This window comes from Piliocolobus tephrosceles, chromosome 6, assembly GCF_002776525.5.
Source record: "Piliocolobus tephrosceles isolate RC106 chromosome 6, ASM277652v3, whole genome shotgun sequence".
Taxonomy (NCBI): domain Eukaryota; kingdom Metazoa; phylum Chordata; class Mammalia; order Primates; family Cercopithecidae; genus Piliocolobus; species Piliocolobus tephrosceles.
In genome coordinates this window covers 6,183,479-6,206,545 of record NC_045439.1, presented here as the reverse complement: position 1 = coordinate 6,206,545, position 23,067 = coordinate 6,183,479, and the positions used below count along the sequence as shown (strand labels likewise).

At 48.0% G+C, this 23,067-nt stretch overlaps 2 protein-coding genes across 4 annotated transcripts in view; one reads left to right on the top strand and one right to left on the bottom strand.

Annotated features, from left to right (window-relative positions):
- Positions 1-2,599, bottom strand: part of WARS1 (tryptophanyl-tRNA synthetase 1) — a 42,933-nt gene extending 40,334 nt beyond the window's left edge. Inside the window, exons 1-2 of the mRNA XM_026455088.1 lie at positions 2,556-2,599; positions 1,561-1,684 (exon numbers count right to left, since the gene is read on the bottom strand). The gene's annotated coding sequence lies outside the window, so the exon portion shown is untranslated. The remainder of the gene's footprint in view (positions 1-1,560; positions 1,685-2,555) is intronic.
- A 74-nt stretch (positions 2,600-2,673) lies between these two features.
- The window catches only part of WDR25 (WD repeat domain 25), a 154,129-nt gene continuing 133,735 nt past the window's right edge, over positions 2,674-23,067 (top strand). The window contains exons 1-2 of one of the 3 annotated variants that reach the window (XM_023205622.3): positions 2,674-2,800; positions 7,458-8,294. In XM_023205622.3, the coding sequence (XP_023061390.1) occupies positions 7,497-8,294 (798 nt within the window). In that variant the 5' untranslated portion in view covers positions 2,674-2,800; positions 7,458-7,496. Of the gene's footprint in view, positions 3,103-7,457; positions 8,295-23,067 lie in introns of all 3 variants that reach the window. The other 2 variants (XM_023205623.3, XM_023205625.3) reach the window with 2 other exon arrangements.

Genomic DNA, 23,067 nt, shown 5'->3' with positions numbered 1-23,067 from the left:
AAAAAAAAAAAAAAAAAAAAAGAAGCACATGGGAATGAAATTAGACCGAGGAAATAGCAAACGATTATGATCACAAGGCATATATTTTGTGTGGGAATCATCCACACTATTGAAATCATGTGTGTGTGTGTGTGTATGATGCAACTTTCTGTGTGGTCAGAGACAAGGAGAATGGAACTACCATCTTCCTCATTTCATGCATTTATCAGTTTGTTCCATTTATTGTGTAAATGTTCTTCTTCCCCCTACCTATCAACATCCTCTTTTATTTCTTTGTTGACTTTCAGAATTGAGTTGAACTTCAGAGGTTTTTCAACTTGGAGTTCATGAACATCTGAAATTTCATTAATGCTTGCAAGTACATTGGTATGTGCATGGTTTTGAGCAGTCTCCTGGCTTCGTTACCTTTCCAAAGGAGGCTGAGATGCCAAAAGGTTAAGGACGATTATCTTCAGTGTTTACCAAATAAATTGCAAATAGAATATTAAGTCTTTGTTAAGAGAATTAGATTTACCTGTTTAACAAATACTACACTCTGAAACAAAGAAATGCAGTTATAACCAGTGAAGTACTCTATTATCTTCCCTAAACAAAAGTACTGGGCGTGTAAAGAGCAAAACTGCCTACTCCAAAGCAGATCACAGCAGACCTTCAAGGAGAAAGCTAAAAAGGCTCTTGAAAATTAACCCCCAACCCCCTTTTCAAGAACTTGAGTCTTGTGCTCATTGTGAAATTTTCCACTGTTGTGGAGGAGCATAATAGGCACTTAAAGAAACTGGGTATTGTATTGGGATGAGGAGTGGAAAGAATTACAGAATTGTTTAAAAGAACAACATGATAAAGACTTGGGTTGCATCAAAATCATCTCACAGAGAAGATCACAACACACTGATTCTGCAATCTGGGGAAGGGTAGCATCAAGACAGCCAATTCTGGAGCAGCTGAGAAGAAAATGTAGCCCAGGAGTGTTTCTGAATTCCTGGAGTATCACCAGGAGGTGGAATACCATCCTTTACATCTTGGTCCCAGAGTGTAAGTGACTATGCCTTTGGACTGGCAAGTTCCCAGAGGACAAGAAAATGACTTCTTTAGAACAAGGATTTCTTGACGCCTTCTGGGACCCATTATGTTCCACTTTTTTTTTTTTTTTAAACACTAAAAGAAAGATTGCTTTCCCCTCCAAATAACAAATGAACATTATCTTAAAAGGCAAAGACATTAATTTATATGAAGCCAGGCACCAGACACTTTGGGGTGTCACAATAAGAATGACAATACGTTCTGATGTTGAGCACAGAAGGAGGCTGCATCAGTGAAAACTATGACAGACAGCATGAGAGTGCTGAGAGGCAAGCCACGAATCCAAGCACGCGACTGCTCAGCCAGGATCTCTGTTCCCTATGGGAGCAGTGAATTACCTGAACCTTCAGTCAATGGAAGAAGCAAAATGCATAACACCCTAATCCTAAAGACACAAGTCCTGACTCCCTAAGCCAAGGTTTTCACACTTTGGTAAAAACACTAACAAGCTCTAAGCCTGGCAAAGATGGCAATACATACCCACGTTGTGGAAGACTCTGCAGAGGTGGCCACTGGTCACGCTGGGCAGTTGAGCAGTTGAGAATGCCCAGCCCAGCCAGAAATGGTCTTTAATACTCTTCCCCTCTTTCTTTCAGTTTCCCTTCTGAAAAAAGAGGCTTTTCTCTTTCTCTTTCTTTTGTTTACCAGTCCCCACCCTGCATTCAGCTACGCTTTTCTTATAAATCGCCCTGATTCTCAGAAACACTTGAGCTCCTGACCAACCTTCTTGATGAGACTGTCCAATCAGAGGTGGGCTGCCTGGGGCCAGGCTGAGATCAATGAAACCCTCCTGAGAATGGAGCCATTAGCTGGGCATTGCATCAGCCATCCCTCACCCCCCGCTGGCCTCCAAATAACCTCCCCACCCTCTTCCCGTTCCCCACCCTCAGTGTTAGTGTGACTGATTCTGTGTAGTCGTGGGCGTTGGAAAGAGAAACCGTAAATTCCCCGCATCTGTTCACCGAGGCGGCGCAGTGTAGTGGAAAGATCGGGAGTTCTGAGGTCACAGACGCCTGGGTTTCAATCCCAGCTTGGACTTATTCGAAACCTTGGGCAAGGGTCACATTACTTTTCTGCTTCCCTTCGGTTTCCTCATCTGTGAAATAGGCATGGAGAAGCCTGCTAACATTACCACTGAGCGGACTAAGTGCAACACTAGGCAAAGTCTCTGGCACATAGCAAGCGCTAAATAAAAATGGGGGCCTCTCTTCTCGGGAAAAGGGAAGAGGTGGAAATGATGAAGGGTTGGTGCCGGTGGGAAAGGGGGACGGGGTGGGTCGGCGGCGCTCACAGGAAAGGAGCAAGGGGTCGGTGGCAGGCTCCGCGCCCTTCATGGTGCCAGAACGCGGCGAGCAGCAAGCCTGGCTCTCAGGATACTGCCGGGAGGGCCAGGCCGCTGGGCGCCGCGCGGTCGTCCCTCCATTACTCCCTCCCTTGTTCCCTCACTCCGCCCCGGCCTCACTCCCCTCGCTTACCCGGCCCAGCCGGGCCCGTCAGCACTCCCGGCTCAGCCACGGGTTGTCTTCTGGGCGTCCGTGGAAACGCCATCCGGACGGAACAACTTCCGGCCCGACGGCGTCATCATTGGTTGTTCATGCGGGGGCGGGGCAGAGGCCTCTACTGATTGGCTGGCGGCCCCGGGGCCGCGTCGGAACGTGACTGGACAGTGGTGTGCTAGCCGGTCTGCCTCCGGGAGAACCGAGCGCTTCCGGTGCGTGTGGTGAGTGGCGGGCCCCGGGCTGGAGGGGGCCGGGACTGGGTAGCGTCCATAGGCGCCCCGCGCCTCTTAAGTTGGTCTCTCCTAGCCGCTCGCCTTCGTTTCACTTCCTGTTCCTTCAGAAAGCGCTGTGCCTTGGACCAACCTTCTTACTATTGACAACTCGGCTAACTTCTATTCATCTTTCAAAACCCATCTCTGGTCGTATATTGTTTGTTGCCTTCATCAGTCTAGGGCCTCCGGGGGATCTGTGTTTTGTGTTTAATTTCCACCTACACAAGACCCAGCATAGGGCTTGACAAAGAGTAGGTAATCAGGAAGTGTTTGTTGAATGGCAATATCCTATTTCTTTTACTTCCTCAGCATCTCCCCCTCCCACCTGTTTGCATTCCAGAAATATTTTTGGACGCTGGGCATTGAATAGTGAACAAAACACAGAAAGTCCTGCCCTCATGGGGCTGATATGCTGATAGTGACTGTCAGAGTCACTCGCTTCTTCCTTAGACTCTTCTCCAATGTCCCTGCCTTCCCTTCTATCTGTCTCAGTTCCTCTTAGTTTAATCCCTCACCTCCTTCCAGAGGGAGCACGGGCACTCTGGTGATGGGAATCTGTGGGATCCTTTTGACAGCAAGGAGTTGGGTGCGTGGTGGGTGGTGCCTGGGCAGAGGAGTTGAGAGTGGCCTGGGGACCAGGTTTAGCATTTGGAGAACAGAAATGCCAAATTATTTGCAGTTCACGATTCCATTAATTTATAAATAGTCTTTTTTTTTTTTTTTTTGAGATGGAGTCTCGCTCTGTCGCCCAGGCTGGGGTGCAGTGGCCGGATCTCAGCTCACTGCAGGCTCTGCCTCCTGGGTTCACGCCATTCTTCTGCCTCAGCCTCCCGAGCAGCTGGGACTACAGGCGCCCACCACCACGCCCGGCTAGTTTTTTGTATTTTTTAGTAGAGACGGGGTTTCACCGTGTTAGCCAGGATGGTCTCGATCTCCTGACCTCGTGATCCGCCTGTCTGGGCCTCCGAAAGTGCTGGGATTACAGGCTTGAGCCACCGCGCCTGGCCTAGTCTTTTATATTAGTTCCATCTGAGATAAGCTGGCTGGCTGGCTTTAGAAGTGTTTTGTTTTGTTTTTTTTTTTTTGAGACGAAGTCTTGCTCTGTAGCCCAGGCTGGAGTGCAGTGGCATGATCTCCACTCACCACAACCTCTGCCTCCCGGGCTCAAGCAATTCTGTGTCCTCAGCCTCCAGAGTAGCTGGGATTAGAGGCACGTGCCACTGCACCCGGCTAATTTATTTTTATTTTTTAAAAATTTTTAGTAGAGGCGGGGTTTCACCATGTTGGCCAGGCAGGTCTTGAACTCCCGACCTCAGGTAATCCACCCGCCTCGGCCTCCCAAAGTGCTAAGATTACAGGCGTGAGCCACCGTGCCCAGCCATTTTATTTGAACTCTGGCTTTGTGTGTGGAAGTTGTTACCTGCCTGGAATGGGCTGTGAACAGGGGCGGCATTACTAGAGGAGACTGACTACAGACATTTATGGCATGATGACCTGACTTGTAGACCAGTGGAACCCTCAGGCGAATGGTGCCATTTGGGGGAAAGGTGTGGAAGGGGTTGGGTGGTTGATTCCAGGGAACATTGAAACCCATTGTCTAGCAGAAGAGATGGGTAATAGGCTGTCTGGAATGACTTAGCAAAGGACTTGGAGGGAATCTGTTTAATATGATCTGACTCCACCTGTTGGGAGATGGAGGCAGACCTTGGCCTGTTTGATTAAGTTTGGGTGCACTGGATTTTCTTGGAAGTTAGTCTATTGCCTGAGCATTCTGTGCTGTTCCACCACGCCCTCTGCTGTCCTGGGTGTGCCCAGCACCCTTCTTTTTCTCTGGATTGTACTTGGTGCTAACAGCATAGAAGTAAAACATTGATCCAGACCAAAGCACTTCTTTCTGGGAACTAATTGATAACAATGTGTTGTGCATGATGGTTCAGAATTTCAGAAAGAATTTTTTTTTTTGAGACTAAATTTCACTCTTGTCGCCTAGGCTGGGGTGCAACAGTGCGATCTCGGCTAACTGCAACCTCTGCCGCCTGAATTTAAGTGATTCTCCTGCCTCTGCTTCCTGAGTAGCTGGGATTACAGGCGTGTGCCACCATGCCCGGCTAATTTTTGTATTTTAGTAGAGACAGGGTTTCACCATGTTGGCCAGTCTGATCTCGAACTTGACCTCAGGTGATCCGCCCACGTCGGCCTCCCAAAGTGCTGGGATTACAGGTGTGAACCACTATGCCCTGCCTAGAAAGATGTTTTTTTTTTTTTTTTTTGAGACGGAGTCTGGCTCTTTCACCCAGGCTGGAGTGCAGTGGCCGGATCTCAGCTCACTGCAAGCTCCGCCTCCCAGGTTTACGCCATTCTCCTGCCTCAGCCTCCCGAGTAGCTGAGACTACAGGCGCCCGCCACCTCGCCTGGCTAGTTTTTTGTATTTTTTAGCAGAGATGGGGTTTCACCGTGTTAGCCAGGATGGTCTCGATCTCCTGACCTCGTGATCTGCCCGTCTCGGCCTCCCAAAGTGCTGGGACTACAGGCTTGAGCCACTGCGCCCGGCCGATTTTTTTTTTTTTTTTTTTAACAAGTAGAAATTCACTGCAGCGTGAATCTGTGTTGGGAGTGAAACGGGTGAATTTGGATCATGCCCTCAGAACTGCTCCCTGCACACTTGGGTGGACCAACACCTTAGGCCTCCAGCTGGCTGCTACGGAGATGGGATATCTGGGGGAAGAATGTTCCAGGCAGAGAGAAAAGAGGGAAGGGCTAGAGCACAGGGAAAGGATGCAGAGGAGCGTGGCAGGCCTTTCTCACCGTGGATCCTGGACATCTTTTGATTTCAGTATTTTCAGACCTAACCTTGTTCATGATGATGAGCATATGTTCTCACTGGTTGCTAATAAGCAGTGCAGCAGGCTTTCTTTATACATTTATCTTCATGGATTTATACATCTAGCAAACATATGCTAGTATTTGTGTAGGATAGAGTTCTACAGTGGGGTTGGTGAGGTGAAAATGATGTGTTTAAACTTGTAACACATATGACCAAAATGGACCTTCCGAAGGCATTTTTAAAGTCCTGTCCCTTTCTCTGTAGGCATTGTCTCTTCAGGTCTTTTTTTTTTTTTTTGAGACAAAGTCTTACTCTGTCACTCAGGCTAGAGTGCAGTGGCATGATCTCAGCTCACTGCAACCTCCACCTCCCGGGTTCAAATGATTCTCCTGTCTAGCCTCTCGAGTAGTTGAGACTACAGGTGCCTGCCACCATATCCGGCTGATTTTTGTATTTTTAGTACAGACGGGGTTTCACCATATTGGTCAGGCTAGTCTTGAACTGCTGACCTCAGGTGATCCACCGGTCTCAGCCTCCCAAAGTGCTGGGATTACAGGCATGAGCCACCACGCCCAGCCTAGGTCTTCTTTTATGTCCTTCAATAAAAGTTTTAGTTTTCTTTCCTTTTTTTTTTCTTTTTTTAATTTTACTTTTTTAAGACGGAGTCTCTGTCACCCAGGCTGGAGTGCAGTGGCACAGTCTCGGTTCACTGCAACTTCTGCCTCCTGGGTTCCAGTGATTCTCCTGCCTCAGCCTCTCGAGTAGCTGGGACTACAGGTGCGTGCCACCACGCCTGGCTCATTTTTGTATTTTTAGTAGAGATGGAGTTTCACTATGTTGGCCAGGCTGGTCTCGAACTCCTGACCTTGTGATCCGCCTGCCTCAGCCTCCCAAAGTGCTGGGATTACAGGCGTGAGCCACTGCACCCAGCACTTTTTTTTTTGAGATGGAGTCTCCTTCTGTTGCCCAGACTGGAGTGCAGTGGTGCAAATCTCAGGTCATTGCAATCTCCACCTCCTGGGTTCAAGAGATTCTCCTGCCTCAGCCTCCCAAGTAGCTGGGATTACAGTTGTGTGCCACCAGGCCTGGCCAATTTTTGCATTTTTACTAAAGATGGGGTTTCACTATGTTGGCCAGGTTGGTCTCAAAGTCCTCACCTCAAATGGTCTGCCCACCTCAGCCTCCCAAAATGCTGGGATTACAGGTGTGAGCCACTGCACCCAGTCTTAGTTTTCTCCACGTAGGTCTTGATCATTTTTTATAGATTTACCCCCAGCTATTCCATAGTTTTCATTTCAAAAATTTTGTCTTCTAACTAATTAGGCCTGGTGTGTAGAAAAGCTTTTTTTGGTGTGTGTTTATTCTTTTTTTTTTTTTTTTTTTGAGTCAGAGTCTCCCTCTTGTTGCCCAGGCTGGAGTGCAGTGGCGCAATCTCTGCTTACTGCAACCTCTGCCTCCCAGGTTCAAATGATTCTCTTGCCTCAGCCTCCCGAGTAGCTGGTATTACAGGCACCCACCACCCTGCCTTGCTAATTTTTATATTTTTAGTAGTGACAGGGTTTCACCATGTTGGCCAGGCTGGTCTCGAACTCCTGATCTCAGGTAATCCACCCACCTCAGCCTCCTGAAGTGCTGGGATTACAGGCATGAGCCACTGTGCCTGGCCTGTGTTTATTCTTATGAGTGTTGAGTTGTTGGATTTCCTAGGTGACATGTTATCTTATAACTACATACATATTCTTCCATGCACATTTTCTCATGCTTGACTTTGTTTGATCTTAGGTGGTTTGGCTTTGAAGGACAGCAAGAACTCTGTCTTTAATGGCTTCGCTGGTAGCGTATGATGATTCGGACTCGGAGGCTGAGACAGAGCCTGCAGGAAGTTTTAATGCCACTGGCCAGATGAAAGACACTTCTGGTGTGGCCAGACCACCTGAGAAGGATTTTGCATCCGGTACACTGGATGTGCCCAAAGCAGGGGTACAGCCCACAGAGCATGGCTCTTGGGAAGACCCAGGGGGCCATCGCCTTCCACTGGCTCAGCTTGGGAGAAGTCATCGGGGTTCTTGCCCCAGCCAGAGGCTACAGTGGCCCAGGAAGGAGCCTCAAGTCACCTTCCCCATCAAAGAGCCTTCTCGTTCTTCTCTGTGGACGAGCCATGTTCCAGCCAGCCACATACCCCTGGCAGCTGCACGCTTTAAGCAAGTAAAACTCTCCAGGAACTTTCCCAAGTCATCTTTCTATGCTCAAAGTGAATCTGAAACTGTAGGTAAAAATGACAGCTCTTTTCAGAAGAAAAAGTGTGAGGACTGTGTGGTACCCTATACCCCCAAAAGACTAAGACAGCTGCAGGCATTAAGCACGGAAACAGGCAACAGTAAAGAGATGGAGCCACAGGGGCCCCCTGCAGGGCGTGCTCCAGCCCCTCTCTATGTGGGCCCCAGAGTGTCTGAGTTTATTCAACCATATTTGAACAGCCATTATAAAGAAACCACGGTTCCCAGGAAAGTGCTTTTCCACCTAAGAGGCCACAGGGGCCCTGTCAACACCATTCAGTGGTGTCCAGTCCTTTCTAAGAGCCACATGCTTCTCTCCACTTCTATGGATAAAACTTTCAAGGTAAGACTTGAGTGAAAACTTCTGCTTTCAGATGCTCTTAGGAGTACACTGCTGGAATGACAGTGAAGTGGAGGGAGGTTATAGGCTGAACTTTTTTTGGTGTAGATTTCTGTAATTCTCTTTGTCACATTCGAGAAAGGGTCATCTGTGGTCAGCCCTGGGTTGTAGGTTCCTCCTGCCCCAACCCTTCCCTGATGCTGCCTTGCTCAGGTCACCAGAGGATACTGTTTCTTATCCCTCTCGGAGGCCATGAGGGAGGAGGTCAGAGTGATTAGTGGGAGAAGAAAAACAGGCCCAGGACCAAGCCCTGGGGACTGGAGATGTCCTCGGTGACCCTGTGGAACATTGAGCCATGCCAGCTCTGTATCTGGTGCTGTGCTGGTTTCAGGAGCTGTTGGGAGAGGTAGGTAGACCCAGCCCCTGGTGTCAGGGCTTGCACAGTGAGGCAGGAGCCATGGAAAAGTAGACAGACACAACCCTGGGCTGTGAGGACGGGCCCCCAGTAGGACACACAGGTGCTCTGGGAGCCCAACAGGAGGGGTACCAGCTCAGCTCGGGAGGGCTCGGCAAAGGCCTCCTGAGGAAGGGGAGGGTTCACTTGGTGATGGGGGCGGAAGGGTGCGTTTGACTGCAGGAGCCCTGTGTATGTGTTGGCTCCAAGCATGAGGGCCTGGGAGCTGGCTTCAAGCATGAGGGACTTGAGGCTGGGGAAGCAAGGTCAGGGAGGGCTGCACGTGCCCTTCTGGGGACTTGTGGTTTTACGTGGAAGCTCCTTTTTGCATTGTCTTATTTATTTTACAGGCTACGGAGTAATAGTAATGCAGTCCCCACAGTATGCAAGTACAGTGTGATAGGTTGTTGTGCCCACCGGGGACCTGTCTCCAGCCCTTCAAGCTGTGTACTGCGCCCCTCCTCTCTCTCCTTGCAGCTAGCAAAGCACCTGGTATGTAGTGGGTGCCAACTAAATGCAAGCTGAACAGAAAGCTCTTGGAAAGGAAATAACTTCAAGGGACTTGGCTTCACATCCAGCTTTGCTGCAGAGTAGCTAGCTGGTCGACCACTGGCCAGCTGCCTTCCTGTGGAGTCTGGTGTCTCATTTGTAAAAGAGCAAAATCATACCTGGATCATGTGCTCATGTGAGAAAAATGCTGAAAAAGTGCCAGGTACCTCATAGGCGCTCAGTAAATGGTGGTTCCCTTGCCTTTGTTACCTCAGAGTTCTGGAACCAACTTTCCTAGATCTTTTCACTTGCAAATTACATTTGGAGCTTTTCTCCCTCGGAAGCATTTTCTTTTTCTTTTTTTTTTTTTTTTGAGACGGAGTCTCGCTCTGTCGCCCAAGCTGGAGTGCAGTGGCCAGATCTCAGCTCACTGCAAGCTCCGCCTCCCGGGTTCACGCCATTCTCCTGCCTCAGCCTCCTGAGTAGCTGGGACTACAGGCACCCGCCACCTCGCCCGGCTAGTTTTTTGTATTTTTTAGCAGAGACGGGGTTTCACCGTGTTAGCCAGGATGGTCTTGATCTGCTGACCTCATGATCCGCCCGCCTCGGCCTCCCAAAGTGCTGGGATTACAGGCTTGAGCCACCGCGCCCGGCCCGGAAGCATTTTCTTAAGTGAAGAAAGGAAGCTCCAAGTATAGAGATGTCTTTGAAATGAGCTGAATTGATGGGTGTCATTTTTAAGTGGTGAACTGAAGTCCTGAAGTGGCTTGTCTGTGCTCTTTTCTAGCAAGACTCAGAGTCCTGTGGGGGAGAGAGTCATATTCTCTCTTCAGCCTGGAGTTCCAGGATTTTTCACTCAGGTCTTTGGTGCTTTTCCTGCCACTCTGGGGGCTGTGAAGTGTGCACGGAGGCTTCTGGCATCTCTGGTGTGGATCACAGCATTGCTGGGATTGATCTTGTGGCCCTGGGGCTTCTCCGCTCTCCTTCCCAAGTCTGCGCTGCAAGGGCTGGAGGGTGGGAAGCCGGTCCGGAGGGTTGTTGGTGGGCCTGCGCAGTGTCTGGCTGGCTCTGTAGTTCGAGTGGTGGCCCTTGTCCTTCCTGCGCTCACCCTCCTGTTGAGGCCTTCTTTCCTCCGGGCTTTTCTCGCGCCCCACCCTCTTGAGGGTCTCCTCCCTTTGCTTTCCCGCCTGTTACGTTCCTGCTCAACAGCCGAGGCTCAGCCTGGAAAGTCATCTTCTCTGAAAAGCTCCCTGTTGGGTCCACTGAATACGTGTTTCGTGGGCTCTAGCTTTGTGCAACGTCCTGATTTAGGCGCTAGAGAAATAGCATTGATCGAGACACGCAAATCCCCCTACTTGAGAAGCCGGCAGGTTGGCAGGGCGTCTTGATGTCCAGCCTTTCACCTCTGGGCGTCCCTCGTGACTGTCTGCTGTTTGAATGTTCTGCTCCCCATTGCTGCCCATGGGCCTTGGGAGCAGGGCCAGGGGCCTCCCACCCTTGTCTCTTGTTGCAGGGGTGACTGCAGCCTCGCCTCCTGGGGCAGCGCCACAGTGCAGCGGATGGGCTGGAATCAGGGTGAACAGTGGCATCCAAGGCACCCAGTCTAGGGGCTGGCACGTAGCAGGGGCTTTGTGGAAGATAGCCCTGGCTGTGGGGTGAGCCACTTGAGGGGCACAGGCAATCCTCTCTGAGGATCCGGAGGGAGAGAGAGGGCAACCTGGCCAAAGGCAGCACAGGCTAGAGGAGGAGAGGGTTGCTATGGGCAGAGATGGGCGGCGTGTCCTCCACTCAGGGCACTGCCTCCTGGAGAGATGTGGGGACAGCAGGTGTGTCCTGGTGGATGACCACCTGCCTGCTCACCTCCGGAGTTCTCCTGATGGTGAGGGGTAGACCTGGGGCCCTGTGGGACTGGCCTCCACCTGGTGGTGTGAAGTGCTCTCTGGGCCCTACTGGCAGAGTGGCAGCTTGGGTCACTTTTGCCTGGGAAATTTAGATTTCCTAAACAGAAGCATCCCCACGTTAGTTTTTGAGCAGAGAGCACCTGAGTGGAGGCATTGATTTCTGGCCTTGTGGAGTAGACGAATATGCCAGGCACGGTGCCACTGGGGATGTGGGGGAGAGATGTTTCTGCCCCCATGGAGGGGAAAGTGAGCAGCCAACTAACTGTGACACCTCATGACCAGAAGAGGGCGCAGCGGGCCCATCTTGGAATGGCAGTGAGGGTGGCTCAGACTGAGGGACTGTAGTAGGAATGTCCTGCTCCTGGGCAATTCAGAGACCTGGGTCCAGGTCTGTGGGGCTACCCTGGGTGGGGCCAGGCGCCACTGCTGTGCCCGCCTGTCCTGAGGAGACTGTGTGTGCTGCAGGTGATGACACTGGCATAGGCCCCTTGGGCTGCCAGGCAGCTTCTTGGGAGCCCCACCCACTGCACTGTGCACCCTGGGTGCCTTCCCAGGGCAGAGCACATCTGCTGATGTGAGGTTGGACCAGGGTCAGCATGGCTGCTAGGGTCGGCGTCTCCTGACCCATTTTTTACTGTGGTGTTGTGAACATTAGGGCTTTTATAAGCCATAGATACAAATGGTGAGCCAGGGCCCTCTCTCTGTTTTAAGATATTTGACAATTTTCAGTGATGGCGTTATTTGGCAAATTGGTTTTGGGCAAATTGACTTTGAACAACTTTTCAGTGTGAAGAGTGTATGGCAGGGGCTGGAGGAGCCAGGATGGGAAGATGAATTGGGAACCGGTGGGGAGCCAGGCAGGAGCTGTGACCAGAAGTCCTGGCTGAGGCCTCAGGCTTGCTGGGCCACCAGGTTTGTGCTTGGCCTGGCTGGGCAGCACATGGTGTTCTTTTCCCTCCTTGGTGTCAGAGGTGGGGCAGCATGGCAGATCTTGGGGACCTGGTGATCTGAGGAAGGCAGTGTGTGGGTGTGGGGCGTGGATCTGGAGTGGGGATGGGGCCTCAGGTGCAGGCAGGAGTCCTGGCTAGCTGCAGCCCAGTCCCTGGAGGAGAGGAAATGGTTGGCACAGCGGGGAATGAGCTCAAAGAGGTGGGTGCAGCAGTGTACCTTTCCCAGGGTGCTTTCCCCCTGCCTTTTGGTTAAAATCTGCCGGTGTCTTCTGGGCCCCTGCTGGATCAGGAAGGAGGGAAGAGCTTAGGGCTGGGTGACAAGACTTGCTGGGGTCCTTCCTTTGTGGCCAGCCCCTTGGTTGTGTGGTCTCTGGCAAGTTACCTCACTTCTGAGCCTTCATTTGAGTATCTGTAAAGTGGAGAGAATTAAACATGCCTTGCTGGGTTTTTGTGAAGAGTAAACGATATTAGTTGTGAATCACGCAGTGCCTGGCACATAGCAGCACTTAGTGTGTGCTCGAGTTCCTGCTTTTCCCCAAGAATTTTCTTTCCTTGACTGTGCTGATGTCTTATTTTACATATGTAGCCATGGAAGCATATCAGCTTCACCTAGCTAGACTTTAAGCTTCCTGAGCCAGAACCCATTTTTATATTCTCCAGCATCTGGCACAAAATTGTGTACATGTTAAGTGATCGATAAAGATTAAAACAAATTTTTTGGATTTTATCGCAAGCCTTTGGGAAGGGATTGTCTTTTGGGTGGATCAATCCTATTCGCCACTAGGGGGCACAGTAAGACTGAATATAAGCAGCTCATCCAAGCTTCTAGAATGTGGAAGAATCCTTGATTCAAGGTAACATTTACTGAAAAATGATTTCTTTCTGATCAGGAGAAAAACAACACAGCCCAACTTATTAATCTAAAGAACATGGAGTGCCAGTTCCTTCATCTCCTTAAAATGTAGCTTTGGAATTCATAAATTTCAATTGGGCATATTACAGTGGAAAGATACTTATTTTAATATGTTCTAAATGTTCTGTGAGCTGTAAAATATGCTTTTATTAGTTTTGAAAAATTTACAGCTAGATAAATTAAGTAAAATAAAACAATGACTCATAATTCTGCACCACTGCTCTTTCTTTCCTGACGATCCCTTCTTGCCCCTGTCTGTGAACGTGCATGTTTTTTTCATAGCTGTGATCCCAGCACGGATACCCTTTAATATACTCTTTTCATCTCCCAGTGAACTCGTTCGGCTTAACGTGTTTGAACACCCACTGCACGTAAAGGTAGAAATTCAGACTTTGATGCCTGTTTTTGAAGGAAAACGTGTATATGGCCTGCTTTAACCAAACACAACCAGCCTTTATTGAATGCTCCCGTGTACAGAACCCTCTGCGAGGCACTGAGAGGGAGTCCCAAAGGAACAAGATGTGTTTTCTGCTTCCAGGGACCTTCTGTACCTGTATGAAAACCTGCAGTTCTAAAACGCAGAAGGTTTTTAAAGAAAATATATGAGTTAGATGTTGTTTATTTGCTTTACAGAATAATTTGCTCTAGAAATTCTTTCAGTAACAAGCTTCCTTAAAATACTTTTTTAAAAAAACCTTTTAATTTTTGATCATGAATGTAATAGATGCTTATTGTGAAAAACTCTGATGATGCGAAAATATGAAGTATGAAGGAGAAACAGAAATCATTGATAACTCCCAACCCCAAGTTAGTGCCTCAGTAACATGAGGGGCCTCCCTGGTCTGCGGCCCCACATTCCTATCTGTTTACATAATTGGGCTTATTGCATAGTATGTGCAGTTTTGAATTCTTCCTCTGCTGCCCAATCTTTTGTAATGTGTAAGGGGAATTTTTCTACCTTATTAAAAACTTTTCCCCAAATATATTTTTATAACTGTCTCAAATTTCATACTTTGCTTCATCATTTCCATATTGCTTCCTATAATTTCCTGCTTTTGTTTAAAAAATAATCAGTATTACAGTGAATATGGCGGTACATAAATGTTGTCTTTTTTTGCTGCCTTAATGCAGTTAAGATGGGCTTTGATTTACACCCAGGCATTAGCTAAAGCCCTTGTGTGTGGTGAGTGGGACCTGAGTAGACAGGCAAACCTTCAGTGCCACTGTTGTACTCCTTGGCTCCCATGCCAAATCTTCTGCTTGGTAGCTGTGTGACTTTGGGAAGATCGCTTAGGCTCTCTGATCCCCTAGTTCCTCACTGGTAAAATGGGGATAATTGGCAAATAGCCACGAATTAAGGCTGTTGCTCTAGAGCTGTAATGAGAAGATCCAGCCTAGTGCCTGACAAGGGAGAGGCTGAGGAAACATGTTTCTGACTCCCCTGTACCCGTATTGATTAGTTATAAAACAAAGTGTAGAAAAGACAAATCACCCAGAATCCTCCAACTTACTGTAACTCTTGTTTTTTGTGAATCTTTTCACTGTCTCTATGCATACATTTTTAAAGCATTTCAATCTCAGTGTTCTTGAGATAAATACTTTTAGAATCTAAAGAGTTTGAGGATTGTCTGTGCCAAGCCATTCATGCACTCCCTTTTCATGTTCTGAACACTTGGCAGGTCCATGTTGGAGACCTGAGTCCCTGTCCCCAAACTGGTCACATTTAAAGCATCTCTCTCTCATCTGAGAGAATGGAGAGTGCTAGCCGTTGCTGAGCCATTGCTGAGCGCTTACCATGTACTAGGCATGTTCTAAATGCTCAGTCTCCTCTTCATTACAGGCCTGAGAGGCCACTTCTGTCCTCATTCCCATTTTACAGATGAGGAAATTGAGGCACAAAGAGGTCAAGGGACTTATCCCTGGTCACACGGACAAGTAAATGACAGGGGCAAGCAGGGAAGCTCCAAACTCAGCCTGAGCAGAAAGAGCTACCGCCCCCACGCTGCCCTCCCGCCCTCACGCTGCCCTCCTGCCTCTGAGAATAAGGGATGGAAAAGCGTATCCCCTTCACCCAAGTGGTATCCAAGCTCCATCCCAGCTTCCAAATTTTATGGCTCTGTTAAGGGACGTATGGAGAAGAGATGATTTCTGGGGTGGTTTGGATTTGCATTTTTATGTATTACAGGATCCTGTTGATTTATCATTGTTAGTGAATCTGATTATATTAGGGTATCTTAGATGTGCTTTGTAGAAAGTGATATATTTCACATTCAAAGACAAGGAATTTATGGCTCCAAGTGCCAGAGTGAGGGTTTATTTCAGTTTTGAAAGAATTATTCTTGATGGATTTTACAAAATGAGACTGAGAAATGATTTGATGTGTGGAGTGAGGAGTCGTGGAGTATTATGCAGATGATTGGCAATTTATTCTAAGCACGAGGCAAATCTATTGGAAATGAGAGGCACAGCTGGGAAGGAGGTTTGGGTGGTGGTAGTGGTCCTTTGATATTTGGGGAGTGAATGATTAACAGTGCATCCAGCGTAATTAGATGAAGGTGAGGAGAGAATGGGTGATGTGTGTGTGCACATGTGCGTGCATGCATAGCGTTCATCTGGTTCATTTGATAGAGGCCCAGAGAGGGGAAGACACTTGCCCGAGGACACGCAGTAGGTGTTTGGATGCTTCCTGGACTGGACACTATATCTGCTTTTCTTCTTTCCCACCTTCCAGAGGAAGTTCAGAATCACCTGAATTACCCCAGGATTGGGAGTGAGGGGCTTTAGACTGGTTGGCAGCAGGGCTGTGGAGCCTCTGGGAAAAGCCATGAGATTCAGAGCTGGAATCTTCTCTTCGTGGGAAGTGAAGTGTTTTTGACACTCCTCCTCCCCCATGTGAAAGCCGCGACGTTTCTGAGGCCAACAAATGAGACATTTCCCAGTTCCAATTGCCTTACAATCTTGTGTCTTACAGAAAAAACCTTGGGTTGGAGAGGAATAAGAAAACTAAAGTGTAGCAGAACCCAAGCTGTGTTTTCTGCTTTTTAATAAGTTCATTCCGTTTAACTTAAACAGTTCGGTGTACCAAGGGCAGGGCCTTGTGCTCACCAGATGTTGACAGGAAGAAAACAGCCGTGTGAAGGTACAGGTTCTGTCCTCGGCAAGCAAGCCTCATTCACTCTCATCCCGTGTCATTAAGGGAAGGGTAGAGCAATTTGGAAAAATGCTTTTAATGTAATTGAAAAATGCAGATTGCAAAATTGGCGCACTTAGGGGTCGAGACAGTCTGGTAAATTATTTCTTGTTGCTTTTAAAACTTGGAGACAGTAGACTCTTAAAGGTGCCTGTCTAATGCCCAGTGATGGCCTGTGTCCAAATGAGTTGTTTTAGATTTAATTTGTTTTATCTTAAAAGTGGTAAAATTTTGGAGAAAAATGCAAGAAGATGGCAGAAATTAAAAGATAAACCATAGACCCTTCATTCAAGCCTAATGACTGTGAACATTTTGCAAGCAGCATTTCCTTCTAGTCTTTTTTCCCTACATATATCAACTAGTTTTAATCATACCGTAGGTACGTTGTTTTCGTAGCCTGCATTTAAAATCACAGGATGGTCATTTCTCCCCCAGATTGTTAGTATTTTTCCCTCGTAAGAGAAGGGTTAGGTAAGTCATTCCAACCTTTTAAGCTTTTCTTCTAGCTGCTGCTGTTTCTCATCAGGTGTTTGCTTTTGTCTGTTCTCCCAGATGGACACAGCTCTCATGCAGACCCATCATATACTGGGGGGAGTGGAGCAAGCTGGGGGACAGAAGCACTGAGGGGCAGTCAGAAGGTACATGTGAGTGAGACCAACTGTGTCAGCCCAGGATACCCGGAAGCCTGCCTTCACCTGGCCTCCACTCTGGCAAGCTTCCTGAAGTTTCCTGAACTTGGCAGAGGATAGTGTATCTTGATCTTCTACATGGAATACTGTGATACTGGCTGAAATGCAGGGAGGACCAGAAGGGCTTTAGAAACCTACAACCAAAGCGGCGCTAGAACTCTGCTTTGCCAGGGCTCGTAGAGCTGTTCCAGGCCTGCCTTTCCTTGCTGGGAGTGAGGCATTGGGGACCTCGGCCCCCCATAGAACGAGGGCCATACAGAGTTGAGCAGCACCCTGGGGGGCTGCTGCTGGTGAAGGTCCTTGACTCTGCGACTCTGATTGCTTGGGCATCCTGAATGTCCCTGGATTGAGCTTCTGGGTTTCTCTTCTTTATTTCTTGGCCTTTCTGTTTTATTTTTCTGGGGAATTTCTTCCACTTTATCTATCTTTCAATGCTTTTTTTGAATTTGTATTTCTGCTGTCATAAACTTTTAAATTGAAGCATAATATATATTCAGGGAAGTGTTCTGTTCTGTCATATTTTTACATTCCAAGAGCTGTTTCTTATTTTCTGAATGTTCCTTTTTTTTTTTAATATAACATATTGTTTTTTATTGTATATTTACAAGGTCTTTTCTTAGCTCTTTGAGTTCTTTGAAAGTTTTCCTGTTTTCTGAAATGTTTGTCTCTTTCTTATCTCCTTTGGTCTTTTTTTGTTTTGGTGTCTGCATTCCATGTTAAGAGATTTCCTGCTGCTCATTCCAATTAGGGAGGGAGGCCCTAAAAAGCTGACCTGAGCGAAAGCTGTGTGTGTGTGCACGCACATGCACTGGTGTGGGGGCAAAGGGACTTTGTTTGCAGCGGGCCGGATGTGGGATTATGAGGCGGCAGGCTGGCGCTCATCATAGGAACCCACTTGTGATTATTTTTATGTATTTCCTTGAGCCTGGTCAGCTTCTCAGGGAGGCGTCTTCTCTGGGTGGGCTCTTGGCCTGCTGCCAGCCTTCCGGCATCTGAGCTGGCGAAGAGGGTCAAGGTCTCCGTGTTTAGTGTGCAGACTGTACTCTCCATCCTGTCCTCCAGCTTGGTTTTCTCACTGTCCAGCATGTCTTTTCCCACCAGTGTGCAGATCTGTGCCGCTCTTTTTGGGGACTCTGTAGTGCTCGGTGTCTGACACACACCATCATTTCTGTGTAAAAAGTGGCTGCGTCCTCTCACCCTCCACAGCGGCGGAGTTATTACCTTTTGAAAATGTCTGCTAATTTAATGGTGTCTTGTTTGAGAACCAAGTGAGTTCATTTACGTACAACTCTTTTAGAACGGGCCTGGCACTTCGTTCATTCTAAACAAGGATTTGTTATCCTGGTTCTTGTCCGTTCATCTCCTGTAGTCTTAGCGTTTCTCTTATCTGGGCAATTTACATACTAACAATATTGACCTTTCATCATATGTTACCCTCTTCCCCCACCAGGGTGTTGTGTGATGTTGAGTTTTGATATTTCATTTATTTTTTTAACAGAGAAAACCTGACATTTTTCGTTGTCAAGTCTCTGGCCCTTTCCCTTTGTAATTATCCGTGGCTCTAGAGCATGGCATGTCTTCCCCCACCCTGAGATCTGATAAATCGTCACCTATATTTGACCTTCATCTAGTAGTGATTAGCTTGAGCCAGTTTCAATTCTCGTCAGTGGGTTCCAGGCAGGCCTTGTGCCACCATGATGAATGTGTGCGTGGTGCCAGGGATCGATGGGCATATTAAGGAGCAGCGCCACGGTCCCCAGCAGCCGGCTTCGTGACGCTCCCCCACACTGATGCTATTCATGATTTAAAATGACCTTCCTCTCATCCGGCTTATTCCGCAGGGCATGGGTACGCCACAGCTTCCCAAACCTTTCCTCAAAAAAGAAATGTTGTTTTTGACCATAAAAGAAATGCAATCTGGAAAGAACAGAAAGGTATAAAGAAGAAACAAATTGCCCATTTTCTCTCCGCCCAGAGGCAATGACTGCAGACTTTTTGGTATATTTTCATCCAACCTTAAAAAAAAAGATTCAACATAGTTGAGCTCCAACTATACATCTAATCTAAACCCTTCTTTCCCTCCACATACTGCAGTAGCAGTTTTTAATGCTGTAATTTATTGCTGTGGTTTTTACTGTGGTCTCCAAATCCCTGGGGGGCCTCAAGATCCTTTCAAGGGGTCAAAACTATTTTCATAATAATACCTAGGAGTTATTTGCCTTTTTCATTCTCATTCTCTCCTGAGTGTACATGGAGTTTTCCAGAGGCTATGGGGCATGTGCTTTTGCAGTAGATTAAATACAGACACAGCTTTGAGAACCCAGCTGTCTTGTATTAAGCCAGACATTAACGAGATCTGCAAAAATGTAAACAATGCCTTCTCACTAATTTTTTTTGGTCTTGGAAAATAGAGTTATTTTTATAAGAATATGTTATTTCTGTTAACATGTGGTGGGTTTGTTGTTACTTGTACATAAATTAATAAATATTTTAAAATGTCCTCAGTTTTCACTTCTAATATGCTAAGTACCCATAGCTATAATCTGAAAAAACAACAGCTCTTTGGGGTCCTCAATCATTTTAGACAGTGTAATTGGGGACCACTGTTTTCCTTACATCTGTAATTACATTTTGGGGGAATCTCACTATTGTGTTGGTAAAAACGGCAGCACATCCCAGCCCTGGGTTAAGTGAGTGGGTTCTTTTCCAGCCATGTCTCTGTCTTATTCTGCTTGGTTAGCTCTCCAAACTGTGTGATGAAAACGTGATCCCAGGGGTCCAAGCCTCTGTCACCCCCCGCCCCTTCTCCTCTGCCCTTCCTTTTGCCCTTTGTGGAGATGACTCAACAGCATTTCAGAACCATAATCCCCCAACCATTTCAGAACCAAATTTCAGAACCATAATCCCCCAACCATTTCAGAACCATAATCCCCCAACCATTTCAGAACCAAAATCCCCCAACTCGACCATGCACTGAAATTATGATTATCCTTTGAACACCCTCCCATCCATTTCTGGTCCATACAAGCTGTGTTTGTCAAGAGTGTGCGTGCAGCTCTGCAGCCTGTCTTTCCATTTAACATTCTCCCCCAGCCCTGCCTGCGCCACACCATGCCACCAGCCGCCTCCGCGTCTTTGGAGGGCTGTCAATTTTCACTGGTTCCATGACGCTCTATTGAGTTGATTAACTGTAATTTACTTAGCCGCCCTTGGACACTTAGGTGGTTTCTAATTTTTGCTATTATAGATAATGCTGAAGTGGTTATCTTCATGCATGAAACCGTTTTCTGTTGGATTATTTCTTTCGGATTGATTCCCAGAAGTGGGACTGCTGGGTCAAAGGGTTGTACATTTTCATGGGTCCAGATACATCTCCTGTCAGATTGCTTTCCAAAAGGATTGTACCAATTTGCACTGCCACCGCCAAGCTTGCGTAATAACCAACCATTTTGCTTAACTATTGTGCCTAGAATTTTCCCTTGAAGCCCCAAGGGGGCAAAGGCCCTTATCTAAGTGAATGTGATCTATAATTATTTAGACTAACACCAAAATTGCTTTCAGAACATTCTTAACCTGCTGAGTTTAGAATTCTAATTCACATACATGCTAGCATTAAAAGTTTCACAAGTAGCAATTTCTCTCTCCCTACTCACAGTGTGTTTACACAGCCTGACAACTGTAGGGAAAATGAAAGAGCGTTTTATAAACGGAAGTGGTCTCTTTCTGAACTAGTTGAAGGGTTATTTTGAAAGGCACAAAAACACAAATTAAAACAGATTTTCGTTGTAACCTTTGCTTAGAAAAGTTGTTTGTTTTCGTCCTGGCTTCTTTTCGTGTTCTTTTCTCTCATTCAAGTGTGTTCTGACATGCTTCTGGTACCTGGGTGTCCTGGCGCGTTGCTGTTAGCCCAGGGACAGGGAAATGGTGGCTGTCATCAGGTGCTGGCAGGGCTGCTGTGGGAGGAGAACGGGGTATATTCAGGTTTGCTCCCAGGGCAGGAGTAGGACAGATGGTGGAAAGTGTGTGTGTCGGGGGAAGAGGTCAGCACATGGTGAAGAAGAACTTTCCGGTGCTCAGAGCTGGGCAACTCGGGCAGTAGACTACTTGGAAAGGGAGTGAGGGCCGTTTTGCATGGAGGGGTGTAGTGCAGGTTGGAGCCCATGTTGCTGGAGGGCTGGGAAGTAGATGCTGGCATTGGGTCAGCCACTCAGGCCTCGGGCTCCAAGGCCCTTAATGGCTTGAGTGTCCTGTGTTCAGGGCCAAGATAGTGGCTGTGAGCTGCTCTGCCCTGAAATACTGCACTTAGGGCCTCGCCCAAGTGGAGTACAGCGCTCCACACACTGCATATTCAAAAGAGAGTCAGGCACATTCCTCCTCTAATTTCTCTGAGCTTCAGCATTCTCATCTGTGATATAATTATCTCGCAGGGCTGTGAGGATCAGAGGAGGTTAGATGTGTGAAACCACTCTGTAAACGGTAACGCTCTTACAAATGGAAGGTATTATCAAGCACTCCAAGCCGGGGTTTCTTCTGTGATTGCCTCCTAAGCTGAGTTCCTAAGCGTGTGAGGCTTGCAATCCAATTTGCCTCCAGTTGCCTTGATTCGTTGATCAAATAATCTGGTGTGCACCCAGTGACCCCAGCAGACTCTTGAGGAGCTCAGGTCCCTCTAGGTGTGGCTTCCTGTCTTCCGGCCCAGCAGTGTGACATGGCTGGCAGTGGTTGAGGTGGTGGACTTGGGGGACGGCTCAGCTGATAAGCCTTGGGACATCTCCATGAGCCAGGCTTCTGGACTTGCTGCTGTGTGGCCTGTGAATTCCTTGGGCCTTGCTTTATGCTGTCTCTGCTGTGAACAGAGAGGGCGCTCAGTGGCAGTGTCAGCAGGCCGGTTCCTCACTTTTTTCTTCATTTGGTCATCTGCATGGCTGTCCAGCTATCAGTTAAATTCTGGCTCTTTGCCAGGCCCAAGGATCAGAGGGGACCAGACCCACTCGTGCTGGCAAAAGGTGAATGAGGCACAGACATCAAAGCAGACTTGAGAGGGATGATGAGAAAGGCCCTCCAGGGCTATCTGTGCTGGGAACAGGAATATACAGGAGAGTGGGCTAGGTCTGTCAGTGCTGGAGGCAGAGGACAGGAAAAGCCTCAGGGAAGGGGAAGGATGAGTTGGGTTTTAGAAAATGAGGAGCCAGGATTTCGGGACCTGCCTGGACAAAATAGTGATACCCATCTCCACAAAAAATTAAAAAATTAGCTGGGTGTGGTGGCACATGCCTGTAGTCCCAGCTATTTGGGAGGCTGAGGCAGGAGGACTGCTTGAGCCCAGGAGTTTGAGGTCGCAGTGAACCATGATTGTGCCATGATTGTGCCACTGCACTCAAGCCTGCATCTCAAAAGACAACAACAACATGACATTGATGAGGAGCAGCCAGGTGGGTGGGGAGGACAGCCCTGTGCTGTGCATGCTGTGGGGAGGGGACAGTGAGGATGACCAGGTGAAGCGCTTGGGCTTGTCGTCAGCTTTAGCGCTGGATGGTCAGTGGCCCAAGGCCAGCTGGCACTTCGTGTACTTGTGCTGGGTCAGGCACCACACGAGGCTTTATGTCTCATTTGCCCTCAGCTGGGTAATCAGCAGAGCTCCGGGAGTCTTACTTTGGGGTTTAGCCCCAGCCCCTGTGCTTTCTGTGTGGCTTAGGGTAAGTTACTTAACTCTCTGTACCTTAGTTTCCCCATCATAAGTCAAGGATAATAACAGCATCCACCTCAGTCTTCTCTGAGGATTGAACAAGAGAACCCATGGCAGACTCTCAGGAGAATGCCAGGCGTATGGCAGGCACTCCGTAATGCAAGCGGGGGGCACCGTCAGCATCCGTATGCCCCGTTTACAAGTGACGAAACTGAGGACCAGAGAGGGGTATTGAAGGACATGTAGCTCCTAACCACGGGGCTGGTATTTGAACTCACCTTTGCTGCCTCTGCTTTCTGGGATTGTTCTAGTCACCTCCCTGCTTGGGAGCTCCAAAAGGGTAGTAGTGTAACTGTGCCAAGGCCTTTAATCTTTCTGTGTCTTAATGAGCTCATCTGTAAAATGGCAGGAGCTCTGATATAAGTTCTGTGAGGGCAGGGAATTTGTTTTCTTCCCTTGTTTTCTCCAGTTTGAATGCGTAGCACCTGCTTAGTCGACCATGCT